The sequence below is a fragment of the Protobothrops mucrosquamatus genome, unplaced genomic scaffold, assembly GCF_001527695.2.
Source record: "Protobothrops mucrosquamatus isolate PMUCROS unplaced genomic scaffold, P.Mucros_1.0 scaffold135, whole genome shotgun sequence".
NCBI classification, from domain to species: domain Eukaryota; kingdom Metazoa; phylum Chordata; class Lepidosauria; order Squamata; family Viperidae; genus Protobothrops; species Protobothrops mucrosquamatus.
In genome coordinates, this window is record NW_015386502.1 from 361,496 (window position 1) to 380,638 (window position 19,143).

General features: G+C 35.4%; 1 protein-coding gene across 1 annotated transcript in view; it reads left to right on the forward strand.

The window, feature by feature from the left end:
- CNBD1 (cyclic nucleotide binding domain containing 1) overlaps nucleotides 1-19,143 on the forward strand; it is a 131,360-nt gene that overhangs the window by 86,282 nt on the left and 25,935 nt on the right. The window contains 4 exon segments of the mRNA XM_029283559.1: nucleotides 7,167-7,301; nucleotides 9,153-9,285; nucleotides 16,828-16,937; nucleotides 18,741-18,891. Of these exon segments, the coding sequence (XP_029139392.1) occupies nucleotides 7,167-7,301; nucleotides 9,153-9,285; nucleotides 16,828-16,937; nucleotides 18,741-18,891 (529 nt within the window).

Consider the following 19,143-nt stretch of genomic DNA (forward strand, 5'->3'; position numbering starts at 1 on the left):
GTTTCGTTTTTCCTGAAGAGCCTGCCTTAGGTTTCGTTTCTTGACTTAAGTTTCATTTCTCCTGAAAAGCTTACCTTGAATTAGTACCTCCTTGACTTAAGTTTCCTGTTCTTTGTGTATGGCAATGAAGAACCATCCCCCTATTGTCCTTTTGTACCCCCCCCCTTTATGACGCTAATGTACCAATAAAAGAGAGGCATGGAGAGGCTTCAGGGTCTTTGCCTGCCATCTCACCTGAAGAAGCATGTTGTCCGTGTGTTTCCTAACCTAAAGCGAGGCCCGTTGGTTTAGGCCGACGTACGTTGCCACCGTCCTGCAGGGAGCGGGACCCCGGGATTTTGCGATCCCACAATAAAAACCATTTTTGTTTGTCCCTTCAAGTCAATGAAGACTCCTGGTGACTGCCTGGACTTGTCACTGCAGTTTTCTTGGCAGCATTTTCATAGAATTGTTTCCCACTATCTCCTTATTAGGGCTGAAAGAGAGGTCTGGCTCAAGGTCACCCTACTAAGTCTAAAGTAGGACAAGGACTCACAGCCTTGCAGTTTCTAGCCTAGGGCCTTAAGATCTTCTTCTCTGGTTATCCAAGAATCATCTCCTCTAGGTGGCTAAGGAACTGCTTGAATACAGCAAGCATTTTTCTAAGCATACCACCTTTTTTCTTGCAGTATTGATAGCCATCTTTGGCTATCAATCATAATGAATTACAGGCCTAAGGCAGAATACCATGTCACCAAACAAGCTCTCACATTTACTAATAGTATTGTTTTACATTTACCTCTTATTGAACTTCCCTTAATATATCACTTGAATTCTGTGTAGGGCTAGTGCAAACTTGGGATGTGTGTTTGTGTGTTTGTGTGACAGGTGCATATGTGCTTCCAAGTCAGTCTTGACTCCTGGAAATCACATGGAAAAGTCCATGCAATGTTCATGGCAGCATTTTTAGAAGTGGTTTGGTATTGCCTTCTTCCTAATTGTGTGTGTGTGTGTGTGTGTGTGTGTGTGTGAGAGAGAGAGAGAGAGAGAGAGAGAGAGAGAGAGAATGACTGGCTCAAAGTCATACAGCCAGTGGTGAAATTCAGCTGGTTCACATCACTTCGGCAGAACCGGTAGCTAATTTTTTGTTGCCCAGGCCCAGAAGCGGCATCCACACAGAGAACTGGTTGTTCACATATTTGAATCTCACCATTGCGTACAGCTAGCTTGTATTCCTAAAGTCACTAGGAACTATAACATCAACCTTGGAAAGATGTGAAATGAATAAGATGACAGCTCTAGTCTAAACATCAGGCTGACTATGCAACCAACCATAATAATTTTTATAATTTCCTAGTCTTAATTGGGGAGATCCAATGGATCATGCTGTGGAAGGTCTGGGGTTAGTCCAGATCTGAGAATACTTATTTCCAATAAGTACAAAGGTTCTTTTTTGGTAGCTCATCATATAAAGTCCTGGCATGTTGTATTACAGCTGCCATGGCCAAGCTAGATGGGATTGAGAGTTAACAATAGTTTGTTGGCCCTTAACGTAGGATGTGTACACTCAGAACGAATGGTGACTTGGTTTAGTTCTGGAAATTTCTAATACAGACGATTCATTGCATATTCAGTGTCAGCAAGTAGTGAATGCCTTTTAGCTCAATTTATTATAGTATGGTAAAAAAACAACAACTTGGTTTTATGGAACTGCCCTGCTCTAAGATTATTTGCAAAAACTCTTGGAGAATAGTGTAATGTAGAAACTGCTATCTTTCTCCCATCATCCACAGTGAGCTAAATTAACCTGATTGGCATGATAAAGTTGGGAGAATGTTGTCTGATATTTTTTTTTGTGTGTGATAGATGTTATCACTTGCTATAAAAATATAGTTAGTTAAAGACTTCATTGTATTATTATCAATCTATGCATCCCAGGGAAAAATGTATTTCTGAGCGTGCTAGTGTGCATCTATTGTAACTGTAAAGCAAATGCACCTTTCTATAGGACCTTATGAATACTACTGATTGAAAAATAAATGTAATTTAGTTCTGCAATATTTTGCTACATTAATTCTGGCATTAATTCTGGTGTAGTAATTGAGGCTAGGACCCAGGAGACCATGAGCTCTAATCCCATTTTAGGCACAAAGTCAGTTGGATGACCTTGGGCCAGTCAGTTTCTCTCAACCCTAGAAAGGAGGCAATGGCAAACGACTTCTGAATAACCTTTCCAAGAAAACCGTAAGGACTTGTCCAGGCATTTTCTGAGAATTAGACATGACTGAACAGAAGAAAAAAATATTCTGGCACTAATAACAACAATTGAATTACTTTCTTTAATTGTACCATTTTATATGTCCTGGAAAAATTGATAATAAAACTATACTAACACCGTTTATTGAAGACTATTGTGTAATTATTCTAATTTTCTGAATTTTTAAAACAAAACTAAATAACAAAATAGTACTGCCATCAGAGATGATTAGCTGGGCCATCTTGATTACAGCCTTTCCAAACTATCTGAAAATACTTTAATATAATGCAATTTTTAGAGGAGGAATTATCATCTCCAATTTTTCTTTTGTTTGGTTAAGCCTTAGTCACCTCTTGAAATAGATGAAGGGAATTCTATATCATATGGAATTCCAAGCTAATCCCCACCTCAGTTAGAAAAAAAAAGTCATAGATCTTTGTTTTTGTATATGATAACCACAGCAAGATTGCTGTAGCACTAAGATGGAAAGATCTGGCAATAAGCCCCAAGAAGAAAAGTTCTGGTTTCAGATATATATTAACGTTTTAAATCCTCTGAATCAGTATATGCATTTGAACCTAAAATCGTCTACCTTTTTTGCACCAAATGACTTACACTAAAACTCAACTAAAAATAAACAGGACAGGAGACAACAAGCATTCCTTTCTTGTCCCTTTTTGTATCCCACAGGGTTACGTTAGATTGCATTGACAATTATTTGCCCTTTTGCTCTTATCCATTTAGTAGCATTCTCTCCAAAATCAATATCTTCCAAAACTTTAAAAGGAAAGACCAAGTCAAAGGCCTTCTCTGTGTCTAAGAAAATCAGCACAACTTGGCTTTCATTGTTGCTCCAAATAGGCCAAAATATCTAACCCATTTATAATGTTATTCCTTAAGGTAAAAAATTCCATTGATCCTCATGGAGAAATTCTTGCAAAATTATTTTGAACCTTTCAACCACAATCATTGTAAAAAATGTATAATTATGATTCAACAATGATATCAGTTAATAGTTTCTTGTTGAAGTCAAATATTGTCCTTTAAAGTTATATTAGCCTCCTTCCACCTTTATGGCATCTTTTCCCTCTGTAAAATGGAATTCATTATATTTTGTAAAGATTGCAAAAGTTAATCCACAAAGTATTTATAGTAAGATGTCAGTAATCCATCTGGTCCAGGCAATATGGACCAGATATTTTTTCTCCTGTTTTGGTCTTTTTTATAGCTTTACAAACTTCCCTTATTGTTATAGGTCCATTCATAATCTGTTTGTTTTTCTGTAATCTTCAATAAATTTTGTTTCTTTAAATATTCAGCTATTTTCTCCAGGGAAATTTCTTCTCCTTTGTATAAATTGGGGTAAAATTGATGAAATACTTTTTGCATGCACATATTGTCTGTTATTACAGTATCTCTCTCCTATAGTTTCAATATTCTTTTCATAATTTGTATGACAAATTATGAAAATTGGTTTATTTGCAAACTCAAATCTTTTTTTTTGCATAATATATTTATATGTATATTTCTCTTAGTGTTAAAATTGATAACTGTTCCTCAAGCTTAATTTGTTGAAAAATATTTGCCTTTTTTATGCTTTTTTTTCTCAATCAAAATAGCTTGTATTTTCTCATATGCCTTCTTTTGGAGTTCACTAATATGTTGTATAAAATAATCTCTCATGAAAGCTTTGCTTGTGTTCCAAATCATTTTTATATTTGTAACAAGATTATTTTCATAAAAATAATCATAAATTTATTTTTATAGACCTCCAATATTGCTTCCTTCTGTAACAGCATTTAACTGCTATCTTAAAGACTAAACTAACCAGATTATTATCTGAAAACATGTCTTAATTAATTAATTAAGAAAATTTATATGATCAGATAAGTAAGTATATACATTCATTTTTATGTATCCATGCATCAACAAGTTCAAAATTGTCCATCAAATTAAAAAAAAACTTGTGTAAATTTTGTGTAATTAATATTTTTCTCAGAAGTTCTGTCTATATGTGGAGAGATCACTCCATTCAGGAAATTTCTCCTTAGTTCTAGGTTGCTTCTCTCCTTGCTTAGTTTCCACCCATAGCTTCTTGTCCTGCCTTCAGGTGCTTTGGAAAATAGCTTGACTCCCTCTTCTTTGTGGCAGCCCCTGAGGTATTGGAACATTGCTATCATGTCCCCCCTCGTCCTTCTCTTCATTAAACTAGACATACCCAATTCCAGCAACCGTTCCTTATATGTTTTAGCCTCCAGTCCCCTAATCATCTTTGTTGCTCTTTTCTGTACTCTTTCTGCAGTCTCAACATCCTTTTTACATCATGATGACCAAAACTGGATGCAATATTGTCAGCATTATAATCTTGATTGTGCAAATTTCAAAGTCAACTGTCATATCTGCTGAACTTTCTTTTTTCTTATTAGCAATGGTTTTGGATTCCTTGAGGGCAAATGGCATTAGTTCATTTTAGTATAAGTGGTTTAATTATACATCTTTAGATCCCTTCAGATAGACTGTTCCTGATACATTGCTACAACTTATCATCCACATGCATGAACACCTTATGCAAAGAGCTTTATTTTGTATTTGTTGAAATTAATCATATGGACATATAGGCAAATAGTCAAAGTATTTGAAATCATTATAATCTACTTTTATCTCTTTTAGTTAAATGGCAGTGTCTGCATCTTTATAAGATAATATAGTTGAATGAAAAGGATGGAGAAAATAGTGTTCAATAAACACTGTAAACGAGTTAAGCCCAGGAAAAGATTAAAATTCTGAAAATTCATTATTAGAAAAGAACTTGCTCTATACAAAAATATTAGAGATATAATTCAGCTTTAAATAAATTTGACATTCTAAGCAACAGCAACATTTGCATTTTTGTTTTTTCTTGTTTTGAAAGTGTACTGATGTGAACTGTAGAGAAAATGGCTATAAAAGCATGACTGCAATCTTCTATGAGAAAGGTCACTAGTCAAGAATACATCTCTTAATTGGAGATGGACAATAAAAATCAGCCTGATTTGTTCTGTGGGTTTAGTTTCTTTCTTCTGGTAGGGATATGTTTACAATTGGGGAAAAATTGCAAATATTGAGATGGGCAAAAGTAAGAAAGCAATTTTCTATTCCATTCCTAAAATGATGCTTATAGCGGCATCCATCTGGAATTAACTTCAGGGAGCTGAGAACATTTCAACTTCCTTAATATTTATTTATTTTACAGCATTTATATATGTACTGTAACCCCCTCAGAGGTCACCAAAGCCCAGGCCCTCCTAGCCCCCCCTTCAGTTACGCTCAGCAGCCACACTCTCAAAAGATTGATAGAATGTCCTTTTTAACGGGAACTCATGCAGAGTGAAGGGGTGGCAGGTTCTCGTCGTCAAAGGAGTTTACAGGAACAAATATGACCAACCCCTAGCCATGGCAGTCAGTGTGTGACAGTGTTTATCAACCCCCTAGTAGTCAAGGCAATAATAGTCAATAGCTTGTAGCAGCTGCTTGGGAAAACGGGGGGGGGGGAGGCCCTCCAGCTCCAGACAGCAACAGAAAGCACGAGCGAAGATAGCACTCTGCAGCAACAGCTCGCCCCACAAGGGCAGCTCCCCACAATGTCTACAGCTTGCACAGGTGATAATGATCAAAGTTTGGATGGCTGCTAGTCTCCGAAGCAGTAGCGACCAGCCTTTCCTTCTCTTCTGTTGGTATTTGTAGTCCCAGGTTTCTCTATGCCAAATCCCCCCCTTCCTTTCTAGTTAAAATCTGAATTTAAAACCCCACCAAGCTTTCCCTCTTCTCACTCTCACTCTTCCCTTCACTCGGGAAAGAAAACAATAAAACTCCACTTCTCTCTCTCTCTCTCTCTCTCTCTCCTTCCCTCTATTTCAGAGGAAAAGAATCACATAAAACCTCAACCTCCTCTTTGGCTTCACCTGGTCTCTCCCTGACAACAACAATCACCCCACCTCCCTTTCTCCTTCCCCCTTTTTTTCCTTCTGCCTGATCCACGCCTGCCACGCCCAAACTGGGAGCAGCTGTCTGAGCTTCCTACTTCCCTCTCTCCAGCCAGGCTCCTGCAAAGCCTTTCTGCCAGCCCCGCTACATATACTTCTCCAGTTATGGAGAATGTATAGTGCATTATACACAGTTTTCAGAGTTTTCTGAAATCTCAAGAAGAGGGAAACAAGTACTGCATGCATTTGGGAACAGTGTGTCCTGTAATATGGGAGCAACTATAGGAGATGACTGTCTTCACTGCTCTTTCCTTTATCAAAGTACATTCTTAAATAGGTTACCTCAAGAAGTCCAGATAGGATGGACAGGATCATCTTTCACTAGGCAATCCCTGATGGAATGGAACAATTCACCACAGCCAACTTGTCGCAGCCATCTCTCCATGGCTATCTCACTGCAGCCAGCTCACTGCAGGACAATTTGCTGTGGACAATTCTAGTGGGATAACTCAATGCAATAAATATTATCCACCACTGTTTCTTTGACATTATTTCCATTTTTTGTCAATGGAAATAATGTCAAAGAAACAGTGGTGGTGAGATGGCTATGGCGGATTGCACACAGTGAGTTATTATAAATCCGTCCCTGATGTGCTCTATTGTTTTCAGGAGGGAAATTCCAGTGGCAGCAGTGCCTAAATACCACTCTTCGCTAAGTGATGCTTTGATTTTGTTCAACCTATTTATCACTATTGTGGAACATTTCAGTGATTTTATACAACTATTAAAAATATCAGCTGTCATCATGAGAGTAAATATCCAGGGTATATGCTATTGTTTTTCCTACAACAAGTTGCAGAAATGATAAATTACAGTATATAATACTGATGTATATTTTTATAATTATGTAAAACATAAAGGAATGTTAAATATTAATTTCTATTATTTCTTTTTAATTATTTTTGAAGTTTGGTGTAGGGTGCTGTTTTGGGACTTTGGTACCACTTCCTTCAAAGATGAAACGTGATGTACTTAGTATTCTTACTGAGGAAAACTGTGATTTTCTCAAAATTCCATCCATCAATTACTTAAGGGTAAAAGAGGTAAGCAGTTTGCATAAGAATGAAGAACCTGTGGGTCACCCATTCTTGCTGATCTTCAGCTCCCAGTGTTTTCAGCACAGGGCCTCTATAGCATTTTGCCAATCTCCAGAATGTTATGGCTTCTTATAGTTATTTATCTGTTTAAACTTGTTTTGCATGTTCATATTTGAATAAAATCCTGAGTGTAACCCATGGAACAAAGCACAATGCAACAGCTGGACACCCAATTTTCTCCTTTTTTTTCCAGCCATAGACAAGGAAAGAGAGTGTCAGAAAAAGAAAAAGCAATAAAAACAACTAAGCTGTTATAAGCTCCTTAAATTTAAAATGCATCTTCTTATATTTAAAATATTGTATTCAGCTTTTTATTATTTTATGAAGTACTTAAACACCCCAAGAGAGATATGAGCAGATCCTGGACAATTGATGCTACATTCCTATTTTTGGAAGTCAGAAATTGGATGCTAAGTATTGTATGAAGCAGCTCCCTAATGAACATGTTTGAATGACTGATAAGGTGGTGAAAATTATAACATTGTTTTATCATACTTCCCAGGCTTCCTTCCACTAGAAGAAAATGCTGTATAAAGAGTCAATTACTTTCACCCAAAGAATCCTGATTAAACTGGTAAAGGGCAAACTTCCCTGAGCCTCATTTTAAAAATGCACAGCACAAATGAATGAGCTAATTCATTTTCAGTTCCAAGAGAGCCTTCATTAATTTAAAGAAACCAATTCAATCAGTGTCTTCTCCCCTTACTATCAACCTGTATTCCAAGGCTTTTTTCCCCCCAAATATATCTGATGAGGGGATCTGAAAAGAAAGTGCAATTACAGTAGGTCCTTCAGCAACAATGCTGAGAACATCCACTGATATCTCCATACTTTCCAACATTCACTAAGGGCCCTAAGTGTACTTACAGGGCCAGATTTTTCCAATTTGGTAACTCCAGATATGTAGGTAGCATTCTAGACTCTGTTGTCTTCTGGTCTTCTAGTCTCTCTTCCATGTCCCAAAATTTGGCCAGGGGTTGGTTGAAGGAGTTTGGAGGATGTGATGGGTACTAAGTTAAGCTCCTTATGAATATGTTTTCCCTCTGAAGGCACTAGCAATGGCTGCCAATAATATTGCTAAAAATCATTGCTTCAAGATACACTACTATACTATCTATCTCAGACTTAAATAAGCACAGACTGAATTTTTCTAATTTATGATATTATTTGCATTTCTATTGCCTTATTAACATACCTCTTCAAATACATTTGTACTAAATTAGAGCAATTGCCTTTTGATTAATATTGTGTAGCTCTCTGTTTGGATGTGGACCTGGAAAAATCAAACCAGTTACAATTTATTTCTGTCATAATGGATGCATCCCCCCCAATACTTCTATATGAAACCAGCATTCATCTCAGCTATGCCATTGCATTATTCTGAGTCCAAGCACTACATAAGTATTATGACCATTAAAATGCTGTTGAATAACTATTCACATGTGAACGTCAACTTCCAGACTTCTAAGTAGTTTGATGGGGATTTTGGGACTTGTAATCTAATGCATTTGAAGGATGGCAGGATTCTATCTGTTTATATGTTTCAATCAATCATTGGAAAGACTGGCTTATGTTATCCAATAATCAATGGATGTATCTAAATACAGTGTCAGCTACTTTTCTAATTCAACTCAATTTAAATAATTTCATTCTAATCAATATATTAATATATAATGTCATAAAAAGTATGCTGACTAGAACTCTTATTAAATGTAAATCCCATACTTGATTCCTTCTGTGAATCCTTCCTGTCTATTCTTCACATTTATCCAATCTAAAACTGAAACTGTCTTTCAGGAAATAGCAAAACATGAACAGCAGGCCAAAGAAGAAGTAATCCGTGGGTCTTCATTTTACCAAAACTGGCCGATGATATTTATATTTAAGTTAACTGCTCAGTTAAAATGGAGGAAGTTTCCAACAGACTATGGTGAGTATAATTTAATATTCATATCAACATCCATATTGATATCCATATCAATGTCATGACCTAAACAGGAACCTTTAAAATGATGTACAAGGGGCTGCACTTCAAAAAAGTAGATGGGATATACTTCAATTAGATGGAAGAGCTCTGGCAAAAAAACTAAATTTAATTTCTTTTTCAGACTAATGTATTCAATTCTCCATGAATCTAAGATTTCTACCACAAAACCTCTCTGGGATTAATTAATTTCCAGGATGTCTATGTAGATTCTTAGTCATTCGGGACATGATTGTCCCAAAGATGTTTTTCAAGAAGCAATTGGACTTTCTGTTTTTCTTTGAAGACGTTTTGCTTCTGATCCAAGAAGATTCTTCAGCTCTGGCAGAGCTCTGGAGATTACTACTGACAAATCCTACTTCCAAAGCACTGTGTGTAATATATGTGAAAATGACCTTGAAGGGCAATGGGAAGAGATGCTATCTAGAAAACAATGAGATAAGAGAAGTGGAAACCTCCAGTAGCTTAACTGTTGGGAAAGGAAATATAGAAAGGATCAGAAAGTTAAATGGATCAGAAAGTTAAAACTGATGGTGGGAGACAACGTACCTTCAGACTTGCAAGATTCCATTAATGTAGCCTTATAATAACGTAGAATTAGCTCATCCAGCTCATGTTTCTTCTGGTTTACCTGGGAAGATTAACAGTATCATATAGTAATCATAAAAGCATGGAACTTGAAGGGAATTGACTCTGGTTACAATTAATGCTGAAAATGGTAGTCCCTTGGAAAATAAAGCCTGGAGCCATATTGGTCTTTGATGATGATAACTTTTGTCTGGACAAGCTGATATGAAATTAGGAAGAAAACCCAAGGCTCACAATGACTGATGTAGCATCTCAAACCATTAAATCACCCTGGCATGATTTGCTGTGTTAATTTTATTCCTGCAAAATAAGTAGACATGTGAAGTTTTTCCCACCAAAAAATGAGCCAGCTTATTTAAAATTGAGACAAATAGTATATGCTAATCGCTGTTGTTACCATAAATTATTTTGAAAAGTTCTCAAAAGTCTAGTGAGTTACTTTTGTGTGGGGGTTGGAGTGAGGATTGCATTTCATTTCAATAGATTATGGTAACTTAGAATGTAGTATGATGTTTTGGTTAGAAAAATTAGCTATTATTTTTGTAAATATTAATTCTTTTGCCCTTTATATTGCTACAGATTTTCTTTTCATTCATGCCTTTTTAATATTCTACAATGCCATTGTATTTCATTAATGATTGCAATGAAAATTTCCTACACCACAATGAACAGAATGTATTGTAATATAGAGCACAGTAACAATATTTGCAACATATTTCATAAAGAAAATGAATAATTTTCTTTGGAAATAGTTTTCATGTGGCTCTCCTCAAAATATAATATTTTCATTAAGACAAGGCTCAGTGATTTTTATTTGTTTTATTTATTGACTTAACTGCCTTACAAGAAATACTGTTTACAATAATATGGCATATACAGGGGACAGAATGTAAAATTGTATTTAAATAAATTTCTCAGTAGTTTTTTTATTTTTATTTTAAAATATCTATAAAGGCAATTCAAATAACATCCAGAGAAGCTTCTGGAAAATGTAATTGATTAAACTGATTGTTGAATATCTGACTCATCAAGTCTGAATTGTAAAAACTCAGCTTTGAATATCTGTAAAATGCTGTAGATTTTTAAAAACAAAACTTATCTGCTCATTGATGCATTTCTCTGCATTATATGTTCTTTTGGTACACAATTAAACACGGTACTTGTTTGGTACACAATTAAACATGGTACTCCTCCTCCCTCTTCACCATGAAAATCTTCAGTCTTTTCATCAAGACTGCTTTTGGGAACAGATTGTCATGCAGAAAATCTTTATGTTTTCTAAGAATTGACAATGATGGCACATAATCAATCAATCAGTCAGTCAGTCAGTCAGTCAGTCAGTCAGTCAGGTTGTATGAAGACATGCAACTGAAGGTAAGATTTAGGAAATCTTGACAAAGCAAATCATAACATCAGATCTTGCAAAGTAGATATAATGCAACTACTAACGGTTAGGGACTTTAATTTGGGGGGGGGGTCCTATGAGATGTATCTTTCCTGCCATGGTGCTTGCCTTATGGAATATTCTTCCTCCAAAATTTAGATTGGCTCCGTCCTTTTTGCTAAACCTGCCTATGTTCTCAGGCCCCTCAGGCAAACGGAGACTTGTACAGATGGCTCCACTGATGAGATGGCCATTTTTATCCTCTCTTGCCTAGAGTTTGCATTTCTAGCTTTTGTGATGTTTCTTAATATGGATTATACATTTTATATTTTTGTTTTTATTTGTTGTCTTATCTGATTGTTGTTCACCTTCCAGAAATAGATAGCCATATAATTTGGTTAGTAAATAAACAAACAAATGACTTGTGAGCCTAGTGCCCACCTGATAATCTTCTACATTATCAGAATTCCTGTTATACAAATTCTCCTGAGCTACATGAATAACCTGATAATCACAAAGGCACCTTTGTATTATATCTGAATGGGCTCCTGTGAGCTTATTGAAGGCCAATAGCCAAAGTCAGTTTTGATCATGCTGCCTCCTAGTGGCCACCAAAAAATTTAGGTCTTCTAGAGCTTCTTGCATTCAAAGAAATCGACAGAGATCATCATCATCATCATCATCATCACCACCATCACCACCACCACCACCATCATCATCATAAATCATCATAATCATGTATGACCCCAGCACACCTTGACACTGGGGGAAGGCAATATAGGAACACTCCCTTGGTTCTTAGCCTTAACTATATTACAGTGCTGCTCAGTTGTGTTTTCATCACACAAACTTTATAATGTACAATTTTCCAAGTATATACTTTGAAGGTGAAACACTAAATTTAAATGCAGCCAAACTATTCTCCTTTTTTTGCTACAACTAAAATCCTTTTATACTGATATAATAAAAAGAAAGTGAATCTTGTTCGCAAGGACTTTACCCTTGATATGTTCAGGCATGCTGACTGATTACATATTCCCTCAGTTGATAGCTAAATATTACAACACTCATATTTGCTCCCCATTGGCTTTTACATGTAAAAAGCCATTTAAACAATTTTACTCCTGTCTCTTATTTTCATGATAAGCTATAATAACCATGAATTCTCCACCTTGAAGCAGCTGGAATTCTTAATTCTATGAAATGCAAATCCTGTCTCCTTTTCTTTATCATTCAGAAAGGGCATTCATCTACCTGTTGACTTGACTTTGATGCTTCTCATATATATGTATGAACCTGTGGTTTAAAAGTACTGAAATTCACTCTTGTGCACAGGGTCAGGAGAAGCCTTAGTCATCACTTAAGTAAAATTAAGTGATTCACAAAATCCCATGTCTTGGTCCAGTGCTTTTGAAGGGATACACATTACAAACCAATTTTTCTGAATTTAATTTGGTATCGCTGAAACTTCTCATATCTTCAGGATATAGAAAAGCTAGAGCATTCAATTATACGCAGGATCTAAAATTGGTGGATAATTTCAATCTAAGTGATCATATATAATTCTGTGGGACACAGGATTTGATTTTCTATTATATAATAAAAGAATATTTTAATTGGACTGCAACTGTAGAGGGCATTTCTGGGGAAAATACAGATGCCTTCTCCAGCCGAAATTTTAATTTACTGATTTTGTGCCATCAAGTTGGAGTTGAGTCTTAGTGTATATATAGTAGATTGACTTCTCGAGGATGATCTGCCCTATATTTACTATGGAGTCTGCTTGCTGTGAAATAAACCCTAATTTGTTAAATGGGGCTTACTCCTTAATACATTGTAAATTGTTTAGTAAAGAAGACTTCACTTCCCTTTTTAAAAGCTGTACTGTCTTGAACCCAATATATGCAGTGCCCCAGATCTACAGTGAATGAAGACATGGTATGATTCACCCAGAGTTTATTAAATAAACCATAATTGCCTGGATGACTTTAAAGACATGTTAAGGCATAAATTATGATTTGCAAATCACAATGGTTCTTCAAATACTTCCCCAGCAAGGCCTCTTCCTTCAGTTCAAGCAAGCTTATATAATTATAGGAAACATTCTACAATTCAGTCCTGGAAGCTAATTTGGCTACTTCCCCAAATTTGCATTGTATTATATGATATGAAAAACACATCAACTGCATCATTGACATACTTTTGTTGCTGTTGAGTTTCCTTTTAAAAAATTCTTTCAGAATTTAGTTTGTTACAAAATAAGTTAAAAATGATATTTTAATTATTATTAAATTTGTTCTGTTTATCTGTATATCAAGTAGCAATACAATGGAGATTTTACTGTTAAGTACTCAGTTCAAAATTGAAACTTCTATTATACAGTCTTTAATCATATTATATAAACATCACTATGCTGAAACAAACAAACAAACAAACAAACAAACAAACAAACAGGATTTAGTTACTTAAATGTTCTATCACACCTGATAGGTATGGACAATTTTGTATCTCTATGATAATCAGTAGAGTTTCCAAGGAGAAGAGTACTTGATTTCTTCCAAATTACTTTCTCCTATTTTTTTCCAACTGTGCCAAGCATAGTTGTTTTTTTAGTCCATCACCTGAAGACATCATATGTCCCAAGTTTCTGTTTGCTAATCATTCCCTTAAGGAAGCAATCAATCTATATTTAGTTTAGTATTGGTTGACTGGTTCTTCTTGAAGTCTACAATAATCTAGAAATCATTTCCAAATGCATAATTTGGATGCATCTATTCCCATCTCTCAGTGGTCCAGATTTCACAACCATATAGTAAATTATCTTTAAAGGAAAAAGTTTATGCTAAAATCCATTATATATATATCATTATCCATATTATTATGTGGGCTAAATATGTCATTGCCTTCTTGTTTAAGAAGTAATATTCTCTTAGCTTTTGTAGCACATTGTCCATGTTTTTGTGTGACATATCAATATCTTAGACACAATCCAAGAGTACAGTAATTGATTTATCTTGTTGATTACTGGTATCTAGCCTAGATTTTTTTTTAAATTAAATGCTGTACCTAAATTAAAAATTGGGAAGTGACAGTCCAAGCCTTTACAAATTACCTCTATGCTATCTGATATAACTAGATTTTCTGGGTAATCAACATGATAAATAAATTACTGTACTTTGCATTGAATTCTAAGCAGGAACCACCTCAAGATCACCTGGTTAAATGACTTTCTCTTAGATAGTGGTTTCACTTAAGTGAATTGGAATTTGGAAAAGGTAATTTGATAAAATGCTGGATTGTTAATTGTTGAAGGTGTTCTCTTTGCAAAGGCTCTTTAATCATAGATTCACAAGTGCTGGTTTTGTTTAGCATGTATCATTCCTAAAGAACATTAAGAGTAAGGAAAAAGAAGGCCTCAAAGAAACAGTGTATCCATATATTTCGCATTGATAGCACAAAAAGCATGGATCTTTGTATAATGACTTCAGGAAGACATTAGTAGACCAAAGGGCATGTCCTGCTGGACTGTGTTAGATCCATTATATGTTCCTTATCTTCTGTTTTATAGCCTATCTGAACAAAGAGGCATTTTTTCAAATCATGTAGTACTTGGATAATAGGAACCATTTTGAGTATTTTCTCAAAGTAATAATGAAGAATATGTGAATAACTCAACTTCATTTTTACACGTTTCTGGATTTTTGTTGTTATTAAGATAGGTTTCTGATATATATACAGCATACTGGAACTAGTGACATCATCAGATAATTCTTTTGTTGTCAAATGAAAGATAGATCTTTCCCAGTCCCCATTCCCCTTTCCAACTCTGCTTCAACGTAAAAGAGAATAAATAATAGCTGAAAAAATATGATTTCGGTTAAACTCCATAACACACAGCAAACACACTGTTCTTTGTATAATTATCAGATGGGAAGAATGTGTTCCTCAACATGTTTATTGCTAAAGATTAACATCAACATTTGGGTGCATTATACTATTATATGAAAGTCATGGTGTTATTTCAATATAGAATCCCTGCATGAAGTTATTTCTTACCAAAAGAAAATCTATTAGAGCCTCAATGTCACCTTAGCATTTACAGTACTGTCAGTGTTTTATTGTCAGTTGCCAATAAATACGGGTTAAATAATGAGTGGTTTTTAGTTCCTAACCATTTTGCATCAATGAACAGTCACAAAGGAGCATATAACAGCAACAGTACATTTGGAAAGCATCTGCATTTATTATTGCTATTTTTTTCCAGCCATGGAAAAATGTTAGGTGCCAACTCAAGCTGAGCAATCCAGCTGGTATAGAAAAATCAGATTCATAGCTTCTCTGACTTCAATAGAGCTTTGCTCTTGTATGTGTACATCAAATAAAAGTCTGCAATGACTTTACACTACTCCTGTTCCATGGAGCCTGTGTTCTTCACAGCTGTTCAGTCTGTCTAATGTTCTATGGCTTCTTCCCCTTAGTTTCCATGTAGACCTCTGTAATGAACAGTATAGTGCTTGTCTCCCTGTTTTCATTATAGGAAATGTATGATTTATTTCACACAATAATTTCATTAAATCATTTTTGTGTCAAAAAGCAATCCTTTCCTCCTACTTGATTTAGTCAAGGTTATACAAAGAGCAAAGGACAAAGTGGAGTGTTTTGATTTTGGCCTGGCCCTGAAACCAGAAACCACTTTTCATTCCAGAAGATTTATTCTGGAGAATTTTAAGGCCTACTCTTGGTACTACCAAATCAGCTTGGTTCAGAGGAGAAAATAATATTTCAGTCTTTCCCAAATGTTCTGCCCCTGGAATGGAACATTAGTTGTTATTACATATAATCAAACAATAAGAAACACATTTAACTGGAAAAACAGAATAAAAGGCAATAGCAGGGAGAGAGATACATGAGCAACAGGCAAGAATTTACATTACCTATATTACATTAATTATATACAGTGAGTATATTTATCTGTATGAAGAGGCACAGAACTTTCTAGAACCACTGGAAATAAAAATCTGGCTATTTTGCATGGACAGCCCTGAGTGATTCTCTCCTGTGTGCTGTACCACTAAAGCAACAATTTCATAAATGGAAAGATATATCCAACACTAAATACCAAACATGTATGCTAAGTAACTGTATATAGAATGCATTCCAGACATACTGAAGAATTTGCAGTATGTTCCAATCAGTAGTACAGAAATGGGGGAAATAACAGTAGTCTAGGACTAGGGGCAATTTTATACACTTCATCCTTATTTCACTTTGGAAGTATTCACATCATTCCATATGTACATGTTATCATGAGCTTGGAAACATAATACATTCTATCTGTTCCATTCACTTGTTTCAAATTATGGAGTGGCAAACCTCACCACACACACACACACGAGAGAGAGAGAGAGAGAGAGAGAGAGAGAGAGAGAGAGAGAGAGAGAGAGAGAGAGAGAGAGAGAGAGAGAGAGAGAGAGAGATGCATACAGAGAAGTCATTTATTGTTATTCTTGTTGCAGTGTTTATGAAAGAAGGTGAAATAAGCAAATATGTAGGATTCATTAAGACTGGACACTGCAATGCTTACCGAATAATTCCAGCTCTTGCAAAGCGATCTTTGGGAAAAATGGTAAGGACAAATATTTTCCTCTAGGAAATTTTTCTTTTGACCAGATTGGAATAAGGAGTTTATGAATAAGCTTTTCAGTAGGGAGCTTTTTTATGAATAAGAAAATGTGATGGTATTGTGAAATTATGAATTGAACAGTATAGGTGTTACTTTTTTGAAAATGAAAATCTTAAAGAAGAAATAAACAACACCTTGCTGAAATAGTAATTTGTATAAACCAAGTTCAATATAGCGCTGAGTTATACAGATCTCTCACACATGGACATTTAGCATTGTGAAACACATTTTTAGAATACTGCTTAAAAGCATGAAACTACATTTCACTGCCTCTGATGAAAAATATTCAGGAACAAGGTGCTAATGCAGTCGTGATGTTACTTCTCACAAAATAAAGCCCAGATATATAATATTATTATTCTGATGAGAGAAAAATTGTACTACCAGTTGTTGCCTGGTGACCATATGATAGATATTTTAATATGTTCTTTGAGCTTTATCTATCTAATGGATTTTTGGATGACTATCTGGTGATTATGTGAACATTAGACTGTGCTAAACATATGGAGCTCAAGCTTTACCTTACTAAGCACAATACAATCAGCTTGGTTTATCATTATCTGTAAAATAAATAGTGCATCTCTCAAAAATCTATTCAACCCAGACCTTGCCTTCCGGTATTTTGGAATTAGGGTGCTTAATTAAGGACAGAGAGAAGGGAGGTGCGTACAGTTTCCCAATTCTCAGCAATAGTTTAGTTCAATCTCTGGTATATTTATATGTGCCAAGGAGAAAAGGCTTGAATTATTCAATATGAAGAGAGTACTGGGTGGACTGTAACTGTATGGATAAAAATGAACAAGATAGAAGTCTTTAATTCTCCTTGCTCATTTTTCCATTCTGATATCATTTCAAATTTTGGCAGCTGCCAAAAAAGCCAATGCAGTCCTAAGCTGCATTAATACAGGGATAGAATCAAGATCACATCAAGTGTTAATACCGCTTTATAATGCCTTGGTAAAACAACACTTGGAATATTGCATCAGTTTGGTCACCACAACCAAAAATGATGTCAAGACTCTAGAAAGAGTGCAGAGAAGAGCAACAAAGATGATGAGGGAACTGGAGACTAAAACATATGAAGAATGGTTTCAAGAATTGGGTATGTCTAATGAAAAGAAGGACTGGGGATGACATGATAGCAGTGTTCCAATATCTAAAGGGCTACCAGAAAGAAGAGGGGGTCAACCTATTCTCTAAAATACCTGAAGGCAGGACAGAAGCAATGGATGGAAACTAATCAAGGAGAGAACCTGAGGAGAAATTTTCTGACAGTGAGCACAATTAATCAATGGAACAACTGCCTTGAGAAGTTGTAGGTGTTCTAACACTGGTAGTTTTTAAGAAGAGATTGGACAGCCATCTGTCTAAAATGTTATAGGATTTCTTGATTGAGCAGAAAGTTTGACCAGAAGACCTCTAAGGTCCATTCCAACTCTATTATTCTGTTGATTTTTAGGCTTGCACATAAATCAAAATTGGATGTCTACACATGGGAATATATCTGTGTATGATTGCAGGAAAGGCAATAAACTCATGCTCCTAATCACAACCTTTCATGTTCTGAATGTAACTTGGATTTTATTGAGATACATGTGAAATACCATTAACCTGAACATTGTAATGGTGGATCGTGTCTGCAGTTTACATGCATATTTTGTAAATGATCCCTAACCATCTTCCAAATCCTTTCCATTCTTAGACATGAACCAACAAAAAATTACTTGGGTTTATATTTTTAAACAGGCTAAGCAAATGAGACAAGTTTTCATTGGCCAGTTACATCAAAACCAATCCTTTGGAGAAACGAGTGTTCTTCTTCAGACACCATCTAGGTGTACACTGAAAGCAGCAACTCCTGTTGAACTGGGAGTTATTAATGCTACAGATGTGCTTGGTAAATATCATCCTTTCCCTTTTCCTTTTCATTCTTCTTCCCACCCACCCATCCCTCCCCTCTGCACCCCTTCCCTTCCTTTCCCTTCCCTTCTCTTCCCCATAGAAGTTTGGTTGACTTAAAAAAACCTACAATGCATCCCTAATTTTGCCACATTTTACCAAATCCTATGAAATGGTTTCCTAGAAGTGAAATATGATATAATAATAATAATAATAATAATAATAATAATAATAATAATGATGATGATGA